This window comes from Neolamprologus brichardi, chromosome 3, assembly GCF_056152115.1.
Source record: "Neolamprologus brichardi isolate AB-2024 chromosome 3, ASM5615211v1, whole genome shotgun sequence".
NCBI lineage: Eukaryota > Metazoa > Chordata > Actinopteri > Cichliformes > Cichlidae > Neolamprologus > Neolamprologus brichardi.
Window position 1 is genome coordinate 4,936,101 of NC_142106.1, and position 10,685 is coordinate 4,946,785.

Here is a 10,685-nt window from a genome sequence, read left to right on the forward strand (position 1 = left end):
AAATATGCAGATACAGTCGTTAAACCTCACCAGTCTGAGCTTGTGTACCTGAAATGACTGCAGGTTTCTACTGCTGTCAACCAAAGAGACACGTTTTCTAATCACAGATGGGTCTAAAACACTACATCATCAGGGATTTGGTTTCTTTAGGTTTTCCTCTGAATAAATATTAAACCTGGACAAACTGCTTATTTGACAAATGAACATGCGATGTTTTCCCTCAGATGAGCCCGAGCTCTGGGGTTCTGTGAGCGCCACAGTGATTTTAACGTTTTAGATTAGATCATGCACACAGAGCCACATTTGTTTAACGATTCTTGTGTTTGAAAGCATTAAATTAAACAGTGATGATAGCACTCGAGTGTTCGAGTCGCAGCACTTCCTGGATTCAAATCGTCTCTGCAGATATAAAATCAAAGAGCAGTTCCTTTTAAAGCAGCACAGCCGGTCCTGATTATTATTTATTATTACTGTTGAAGAGGTGGTTTTATACATTTCTTACATTATTTTCAGACTTTTCCATTTCATTTTCATTATTATTATGTATGTATTTTGTTATTTACCTGAGCTCTCCTGCCTTTGCAGGCTGTGTCTAATGTTTTGGCTGCAGTAACACGGGCACTTAATGACTTTTGGGTTAAATAAAGATTATATCACACTGTTGGTCCAGTGCATCCATGTCCCCTGCAGTCTTTAAGCTCTTATTTCAGAGCAATTGACGGACAGAAACATTCATTGTACCTGAGTTTAAAGACTTCCTGGATTGTGTTACGCTGCTGGTGATTTTCCTTTTGGCTCTTTGGGAAGCACTAGAAATGTGTGTGTTCAGGAAGAGACCGGAAGTATTTCCATATCTGAGCATGTTACACTAGGACTGCAGTCCTCATAGAAACTTACACAGCCTCACATTAAGGCTCTTATAATTATGTTTGGAGACGGCAAACAGCAGTGAGGATCTGATGATTAACTACAGCTGGGAGGTTTTTCTGTTTGTCTCCGTCCTGTCACATGCACACACTCCCTCCTTCCTCCTCCTCCTTCTGCTGCAGCTGCAGGGAGAGGCTATAAAAGCCCTGCTGGGGGACAGACGGACACTTTCCACGTCAGTCGGACAGTCAGACAGACGGACAGGCGACCCCCTCTTCTTGCTCACTGCCTCTGAACAGGTAAGCTGGGACGGCAGACAGCTGAGGGCTCTGCTTGGAGATTTTTAAAGTAACTTCCTGTTTGTTTCCGGCTCAGACTGCTTCTGGTTTGGTGGCATGCGTTTTAGACTTTTACTCTGAAAGTTCAGTTTGCAGAAGTTCTCCTGAGGTGCTAACTTAAATAAGTTCCTGTTCTGGAGACTCGTTTTGTTCCTGTTTATGGCAGGAGGGGGAACAAAGTTTGAGAGGTTTGACTTCGGGTGGACTGAAGGTCACAGAGTGACAGACAGACGTGAGAGGCTCAAAGTCCGCGGACGGACGGACACCCTCCATGTGCTCACAGGGAGCTTTAAATGTGAATCTTTAGCATTTAAAAGTCCTCCTGAGCTCAGATCTGCACACATTTAAGCAGGTCATATAAACTCCAAGCAACACTTCCTGAATCTGACTTTTCACCTTAAAGGAAAGGGTTTTATTACATTTTGAAAAGACTTCTGTTCTGACTTTCTACTTGAGTGACTTTGATTCATCTGTAGTGTAACACTCGTCTTTCTGTGTGATACGTTTTACACTTGGAGACATTTTATTGTGTTATTGGTTCATTTCTTGTTTGTTTAGCAGGCTGAAACAAAGTGTCTCTAAACCTGCCCCGCTGCTAGGCTGCTAAGGCTCATTCAGCCAATAAAAGATGTTTTCATTCGTCCCACGTGGTCTAGCAGCAGACTTCACTCAAAGCTAATGATCACAGGTGGTTTAAACGTGACCTGCTGGGTGTCTAAATGGCCACTCTGCACCTTAAAATGAGGCGTATCCTCCCCTCAGGGGTCTGGGAGACCGGGGTGTGGTTTAAGGGGGGCTGGCTGGGGGGGGGGCACTAATCCTGCAAAATGGTGTTTCTGTATCAAAGCAGCCATGTGTGGACTAGTCTGTCCCCCTGAATGCATCACTGTAAATATAACTATAATGTGAGCGCTCATGGACTTAAAGCTATTGTGCTGATTATCGACGTGAAGCCCCCTCCCATTGTCCTTCAGTGGTCTGATGTTTGTGAGATAAACATATTAGACTGGTGAACCAGTTTGTATGTTAAAACTCATGCTTCTCCACAGCTGACCAACAGTGAGCAGAAGCAGCTCAGACCCGTGGTGCCACATGCTTGATCTCATGTGTTCTGTTACTCACTAGACTTGAATGTATTCACAGCTGACACCAGAAAGCATGTTGGCCACTTGCTGGGCCTGCATGTAGTAAAACCCAATGAAGTTGCCTTTCTCCTCATTTTATTTCTAACCATAAACCGATAAACATACTTATGCTTGAGTGACTTAAACTCCACTTACAAAACTGTTAAATGGGTTTGTCCAAGCCTACTCTTCTTCTGAGCAGGTCAGAACCTCTCTGGGTGAACCTGTCAGGGGTTAAACTGGGGTTGGTGAGGAGCGTCCATAAAGGAATAAGAAATCCTTACAAAGATGGACTTTAATAATATGATTGGCTTTGCATTGTGAGAGTCAGTTATAGCCTCTTGTATGCTGTTAAGGCCAAAAGCTGCAGAGGTGAGTGTCTTGGGTTTGACGGCTGAAAGTCCTGATGAACAAAGCTACCTAAAAACTGTTTTTAGTGGTCAGCGTTATTGTGATGCCTTTTAAAGAAACGTGAGAAGACTGTGTGAAATGAGTAGTTTAAGTGTCCTCAGTCAGCTTTAATTTGCTCAGTTTTCAGCATGAACAGGCCTCGTTCCATCTGCCTGAGACGTTTAACGGTAGATTCATGATAACAAAACGGGGTTTTAACAGATTTCCCCTAAAAGTTTAAAGACTTCAGTGACTCATCTGTTTGGACTTGACATAGGATCAAAACAACATCTAGGTGCTCAGATGTACCAAACCTGTGTACAGGAAAAACACTAATACTTTGAAGGATCAGCAACTTCAGAATTTGGTTGGAGCTGCTGTGCCTCGTATTTACCAGACTTTGTCAGACTGCTGATGTTATAGTAACTTTATTCATTCTGAAAGCAGATCTGAAAGAGGCTGGCTGACCCACACTCATCTGCAGCCAAGTTAAACTTGAAGCAGGTGTACAGTGTTTGTAAAAGCCATCAGGGGTTTGGAGTGTACTGTAAGAGCTCAGCTGTTCAAATGGCATCTGCCCAGACACACACTCTTACATAACACACAGCAGATGTGACGGACGCTCTGAACCTGCTCACACAGTTGGACCAGAACACTTTTACTACAGCAGCGTTTCTCAGTGTGCACAGAATCAGAAGAGCTTACTGTATGAGAGCTAGCAACCAGATAAAGCCCAGTCCTTCAGCTGTGAGGTGAAGTGGGTCATGCACAGTGGAGGCTAATATCAGCTCAGTCACAAATGCCTCTTCAAATGTCACAAGCATTAATAAGAGTCTGTGTAACTCAAAAACAGCAGGGAGGAAGTCATGACCTCTGCAGAAAGGTCAGGGAAAAAGTCAAAGGCTCCCACACGGCTGGTGTTGGTATAAATAACCCAGCCAGACTATGATACCCCCCCCCCTCGTGCCTGCAGAATGGTCTGTCCCGCTCTTCTGTTGAGCCCTGTAGCTGTCAGTCAGGAGTGCAGGGCTGTGATTGGTTGTGTGGGTGGAGTCTGATAAGAAAGGTCATCATGGAGGCATCATGGCATTAAACAGGATTTCTGCAGCAGGTCTCTCACTCAATCTGACCGCCTCTTTTTTTTTTTTCTTTTTTTTTTTTTTATATATATATATTTTTTTAGTCACATGTCAAAATTCAGATTAAACAAATGTTTGACCCAGTGCAGATGACACTTCTATAAAAGATTTTCTTTGTATTTGAACTAATCACCTGGTTCTCTTCCCCCTTCAGTCAGGATGTCTATCACCAAGATCCACGCTCGTGAGATTCTGGACTCCAGGGGAAACCCCACAGTGGAGGTGGACCTGTGGACAGCCAAAGGTGAGCAGCTGTCACTTTGACCATGACGCACTTCCTGTTTGCAGCGAGTTCAGTAACCTGACGGTCAAACTTTACCTCAGGTCTGTTCAGGGCTGCTGTTCCCAGCGGCGCTTCAACTGGAGTCCATGAGGCTCTGGAGCTTCGTGATGGAGACAAGAGCCGCTACCTGGGCAAAGGTGGGAGGAGTCAAGTGTGTGGGGCTGGGGATGGCATTAATGCTGCTTTTAGCGTAGCTGCTAACACCTGTGTTTCCCTGCAGGTACCGTTAAGGCTGTGGAGCATGTCAACAAGGAGATTGCCCCCAAGCTGATTGAGAAGGTATCTGTTAAGTTGGATCGCTGATGTTAGCTTGATGCTAATACAGTTTAACTACTGCAGGGATTCACTGCAGGCTAATGGTACTTCATCTCATCTTTACAGAAATTCAGCGTTGTCGAGCAGGAGAAGATCGACAAGTTCATGCTGGAGTTGGATGGCACTGAAAACAAATGTAAGGACTTAGATATTCGCCTCATAAAAGTAGTTGAATTTAAGATTTGTTTCTTTTATGTAAAAACATGGAAGGGTGGTGATGTAAAATGGCAAATTCTTTTAAAACCAGTCCAAACTATATTAGGTTATAAGAACTGGGTAAACAAAATATTTAACAGAAAATGAACTGCTGAAGTGAATTGTAGAAACAGAATGAAAACAAAGCTGGAAGCACTGCATTCTTTGGCATTTATACAGGTATACTGGTGCACTCGTCTATATAGCCTGAAATAAATGTGCCATCTAACAGATTTCTTAATATTTCATTAGGATTTCTGATCCTCTGACATTGTAACTGACTCAGGTGAACACCTGGTATGGACTCTCTGAGGATCACCATTTCACGTTCACTCACTGGGCATGAGGAAATTACTTTTTAATTCCACTGCACTTAAAGTTGTGTCTGCCAAGTTTGTGTACTGAAGGATGGAACTTTAATAAATGACTGTATTAACTTCAACCTGAGTCCATGTTTGTTACATGGACTCCAACAATCTGTTTAACCTTTCTAGTGGCAGGTTAAAATCAGCTCTTCACTAGCAAGAAGAATATTTTAACCCGCAATTATATTTGAGAAACTCTCAAATCGTGTAAAGGAAAGTCAATTGACATCCTTTGAGTCATGGTTTAACACTCTTCATGCTTCATTCATATACTGAATGTATTTAAATTTTATATTTATACTAAACTTTTGGGGAAACTCAGATGAGTTCAAACAACTTGGAGGATTTCTTGACCCTCTTTACCTGGTGGTTTGGCCCTACTGTGCAACTGTATGCAGATTGTTTTGAAGCAAGGATGCATGTCTGATGCTTTGTTTGCAGCCAAGTTTGGTGCCAATGCCATCCTGGGTGTGTCGCTGGCTGTCTGTAAAGCTGGAGCAGCAGAGAAAGGAGTTCCCCTCTACCGCCACATTGCTGACCTTGCTGGACACAAAGATGTCATCCTTCCTGTGCCTGTGAGTGGGAGGGGCTTAAGCAAAGTGGGAAAACTGGCTTTAAAGACCCAAACTTCTTGACTCGACTTATTTTACTTATATTTTTATTTTATTTTTTTTATTTAGTTTGCTATTAACATGCAAGCCTATGGGAAATTTCTAGTGAGCCTCTGGACAATTTTTATTGTGCACCAGATTTTTATTTTCAATTCAGTGGTTTCATTTAAGGTCCAGAGGTCTTTTGTAACTTATGTTTGGGTTGTTTGCATATGGATGGTATTTTTAGAATCTTTTTCTTTCTGCAGGCCTTTAATGTGATTAATGGTGGTAGCCATGCTGGAAACAAACTGGCCATGCAGGAGTTCATGATCCTGCCAGTTGGAGCCTCCAACTTCCACGAGGCCATGAGGATTGGAGCTGAGGTTTACTTAAACCCTGCCCTCTTGCAATGTTTCTGCTATGAACGGTAAAACCGATGTCTAACTGTTTATATACTTTGTTTTCAGGTCTACCACAACCTGAAGAATGTCATCAAAGCTAAATATGGAAAAGATGCCACCAACGTGGGAGATGAGGGAGGCTTCGCTCCAAACATCCTGGAGAATAATGAGGGTGAGAGCTGCACGTGACCACGCAGTGACGAGGCATTGCATTATGTAGTTTATCTTGGGAATGATGTGACTGCTAATGCAATAGAATTTAAAGCAGACTTGTGTGTATTGCTGCTTCAGTTAGTCAGACAGTTAAATTAACCAGTGGATGAGCTGATTACTAGAAAACTAATAATACACATTTGACACAACTCAAGATTTAAGTTATTATGACTTCTAACAATGAGTTTTTTTGTTCACAGCTCTGGAGCTGTTGAAGACTGCCATCGAGAAGGCCGGTTACCCCGACAAAATCATCATTGGCATGGACGTAGCCGCCTCAGAGTTCTTCCGCAGTGGAAAGTACGACCTGGACTTCAAGTCCCCCGATGACCCCTCTAGACACATTTCTGGTGAAAAGCTGGGTGACCTCTACCGCAGCTTTATCAAGAACTACCCTGGTAAGATTGACTAGAACTGCTGCTATGACCACTGAATGCCTTCAGAACATAAACAATGATGCTCTGTTTGCATCCTGAATGTAGACAAGATGTATTAAAATGTGTTTAGCCATGACCTTTGAGAAACTGCAGTGAATTTGGACAACTAAACCAATGTTGCACTGATGTGTCAAATTGATCTTGAGATTTGACTTTGATTTATGGTCTTAAATGTCTTTCAAAAACCTAGGAAACAAAACGAATTCTGTAGCTACACTTTGCTTTGAGTCTGTGGTTTAACTGAGTGTCTTTGGAAGGGAATATATTGGTCTCTTAAAGCATTTAAGGGCGATCGTGGCTCAAGAGTTGGGAGTTCACCTTGTAATCGGAAGGTTGCCGGTTCGAGCCCCGGCTTGGACAGTCTCGGTCGTTGTGTCCTTGGGCAAGACACTTCACCCGTTGCCTACTGGTGGTGGTCAGAGGGCCCGGTGGCGCCAGTGTCCGGCAGCCTCGCCTCTGTCAGTGCGCCCCAGGGTGGCTGTGGCTACAATGTAGCTGCAATCACCAGTGTGTGAATGGGTGGATGACTGGATATGTAAAGCGCTATACAAATACAGGCCATTTACCATTTAAATTTCAAACAAGGCTGCCAAGTATGAAACTCAAATTCCTTCTTGAATGCTTGGATCAGAAGTATTAAAAATGTTTAGTTGGTTTAGCTCACTTGAGCTCTTGAGGGAGTGAAATAAGCCTTTTGGGTTCAGGAAGTGGTCAGGCTGCCTTGTTCATTGCAGGAAAAATGCTCTTAAAAAACTCTCTAGAGGGGTTCTAAATTTATTTTTTTCCATTTAAAAAATGTGTGATGCTCAACTGATAAAATTAATTTGGAGAACCACAAAGATTTGTGCAGTGTGCACATTTCCAATTGAATTCATGTAACTGTTAAGCACAGTAGCATCATTGGGTGTCTGTGGCATTTCTACTGTGGAAACTTTCTCCTCAGTGTCTCTCTTTCTCCAGTCCAGTCCATTGAGGACCCATTTGACCAGGATGACTGGGAGCAGTGGGCTAAATTCACTTCTTCTGTAGACATCCAGGTGAGGTGCACAGACAGGCATGCAGACATGTGACACAACTTGACTGTCATTCGGTTTTTTTTTTTTTTTTTTTTTTTTTTTTTTTCTCTTTGCCACAATGATTGGCATCACTAGATGTTTGTTAGTCTTCTGGAATCTGAAGTATACAAGCGCTTTCTTCCAGGAAGAACCAGCAAGGAAAACCTTCAGTAACGGGAATATAGTGTTACTAAAGTAACACATCGGTTTTTCTGCTCTAATCAGATCGTAGGTGACGACTTGACTGTCACCAACCCAAAGAGGATCCAGCAGGCAGTGGACAAGAAGGCCTGCAACTGTCTGCTGCTTAAAGTCAACCAGATTGGCTCGGTCACTGAGTCCATCCAGGCGTAAGACACCAATCGGAGTTGTTTTAGTCCACATTAACATTTTCTGCTGAAAGTTAATTAAATGTATCTGCCTGTCAGATGTAAGCTGGCTCAGAGCAGCGGCTGGGGTGTGATGGTTAGCCATCGCTCCGGAGAGACTGAAGACACCTTCATCGCTGACCTGGTGGTTGGACTTTGCACTGGACAGGTATTTAAACTTCATCAGACAGTCTCAGTGAGATTAATCTGTTCACAAAGAATAATTGAAGTTTTTGTTCTTTAAAAACAAAAAGGCTGAGATTATAAACTATTCCCCGTAAAGTCATTTGAAAAAGCCAGACTGCTCACACATGGCTGGTCAATCTACTGCTTCATGTATTTGAGCTTAAATGAAAGGTTTAAGATCATTTTGAAGCAAAATTGTAAGAAAATCACTTGAATCTTAACTGCTGGTTGTGCAAAATGCCTTGATAATCAAGGACTGATATGAACACTGATTATCTACAGAGGTCTGACTCAAAATGAAAATTAAAGTGCATCAGTACTTATAAGACCCAAAGTTTTGAGTTCTGTGGGAAAATCACTGGTCAGTTGCAGGCAGAAGAATAAATGTGACTTGTGCCTTTTTAAATAAGTGGTTGCATAAAAGCAGTGCAACCACTATTGAACTGTCTGGTCCTATTTCTGATTAAATCTGCTGGGAAGGAAACTGGGTCACTACAGGGAACAAACCACAACTTCAGTGCTAACCTCATTCTGTTTCTTTCAGATTAAAACCGGTGCCCCCTGCAGGTCAGAACGTCTGGCCAAATACAACCAGCTGATGAGGTAAGAACTTCATGAGTTTTTGTCATTCTCAGGCTAGTAGACATTTAAGAAAAACAAAGCACAGCTAATCATGACCTCTGACTTGCAGGATTGAGGAGGAGCTTGGAGACAAGGCCAAGTTCGCTGGCAAAGACTTCCGCCACCCAAAGATCAACTAAAGCACCATGCTGCCTTCCTGTCGCTGTGGTAACTGACTGACACCTGATGACCCCAGAAGGCTCTTACCCCTTTCCACTGGGGGTGAGGGGTTAGAGGTCATAGTGGGCTTGACTGTCTTTCTAGATGTAATTCCATTAATGATGTTTTCTATACAAAAGACAAACATTAAAGAGTGAAAAGGAAACATTTCTGAGTTGAATTTATTAAAGCTGCTTATAGTCTTTTTACATTCAAACTCAAAGAGCTGAGCTTTTCAATGCATCATGCATGTACAGATCCTCACCAGCAATGGTGAACAAAACTCATTCAGAACAAGATCCTGCTTGATGTGAACAACTCATCGTTTCCTAATAGGAAAGACTGATATTCTGAAGTTTTCCTTCAGCTTTCCACCTCAAAATCCTCAGGTGTGCTTAAAATGCATTTCTGTAACTCCTACAAATAGGGATGGGTATTGATAAGATTTTCACGATTCCATTTTCAATTCTGTTTAATGATTCGATTCTTCATCGATTCTTATTTTTAAAAAAGGAGAACACTAAGGTCGATTAGCTTAAAACTTTGTTTTATATCTTCTCTTTGAACAAGATAGAAATTTAGGAGTAACATGGCCTTAAAAACCCAACAGTGAGATCTTAAGAGATCCAGCCTATGTCTCTTCAATGGGGTGTCACAGGGTCCCCAGGAAAGAAAATTGTAAATGTAAAATAATACAATAAATATTCTTCTGTAGCAATTACACAAGAATATCCAGTAATGTCCCTGCCTACAAATAAACACATTCACTTACTGAAAATCATCTGCTGTGGCAAATGGGTGCAAGCCTTTGACCACAAACTGAGTCTCTGCTTGGTGACATTCGTCTATCCTGCCTGAAAGGAGACGCTACGGTAGACTGCAGCGAGAACTGCCAGCATCTGAGCCAGACTCTGTCTCTCTCATCATGGTCACCTAAACGCACAGTAATGCAGGTTTTGTAATAAGGCAGATCGCGCTAACATAATATGCACTGTTAGTTGATTATTTACCTGCTGCATTAACGGGAGAGGACGTGCAAACGTTACCGCTGCTGCTGGGTTGAGATTCATGAGTCCGGAGCGGAATTAAAAACACGACTTTCATTTAAGGTCATCGTGTGTTTTGTGAGCAAATGCTTTTGCATATTCATAGTGTTTCCTCCCTTAAATGAAATATCTACTTTGCAAGTATTGCAAGTTGCCTTGTTGTCATCCGTTCTCATAAAGTATGACCAAACTTTTGAGAGTTTAAGCCGCTTAGGCGCCGTGTTTCCTGCCAGGTAAATGACGCTCCGCAATGTGGTGACGTCATTCAGGCGACTGGAATCGATAAGGGAATCATTTGCAAAAATGGCAAACAATTCCAAGGAATTGAAACAGTGGGAACCGGTTCTCAACAAGAAACGGTTTTCGATACCCATCCCTACCTACAAATCAAATGGGAGTTATCAAGCCAAACACCATGGGACAGTCTACTCAGAAATTAATTTTTGGTTGGACAAAGGTTCTGGGTTCATGTCCCCTTGTTGGCTGGGTCTAGTTTTCTCCCTCCCATTGCCATTTCTATTTGGTTAGTGTATATCAGCATTTTAGCCATCCAACAATTATCTGAACTGCATCAGTAAAAAGGCAGCCTG

General features: G+C 42.4%; 1 protein-coding gene across 1 annotated transcript; it reads left to right on the forward strand.

Moving 5' to 3' along the window:
* Positions 1-1,036: 1,036 nt before the first annotated feature.
* eno3 (enolase 3, (beta, muscle)) lies at positions 1,037-9,215 on the forward strand. Its single transcript, XM_006808375.3, has 14 exons — positions 1,037-1,166; positions 4,013-4,102; positions 4,183-4,278; positions 4,362-4,420; positions 4,523-4,592; positions 5,458-5,591; positions 5,876-5,992; positions 6,077-6,182; positions 6,424-6,621; positions 7,621-7,697; positions 7,941-8,065; positions 8,144-8,252; positions 8,814-8,872; positions 8,961-9,215. The coding sequence occupies exons 2-14, from the start codon at positions 4,018-4,020 to the stop codon at positions 9,028-9,030; spliced, it is 1,305 nt and encodes a 434-aa protein (XP_006808438.1). The 5' UTR covers positions 1,037-1,166; positions 4,013-4,017; the 3' UTR covers positions 9,031-9,215.
* Positions 9,216-10,685: the final 1,470 nt, after the last annotated feature.

Excerpts from the sequence above, each read along its gene's own strand:
- eno3 (XM_006808375.3), top strand. The coding sequence starts at position 4,018 with ATGTCTATCACCAAGATCCACGCTCGTGAGATTCTGGACTCCAGGGGA. Across the intron at positions 6,622-7,620 it reads CTTTATCAAGAACTACCCTG|TCCAGTCCATTGAGGACCCA; the intron begins GTAAGATTGACT and ends CTCTTTCTCCAG. Across the intron at positions 7,698-7,940 it reads CTTCTTCTGTAGACATCCAG|ATCGTAGGTGACGACTTGAC; the intron begins GTGAGGTGCACA and ends TGCTCTAATCAG.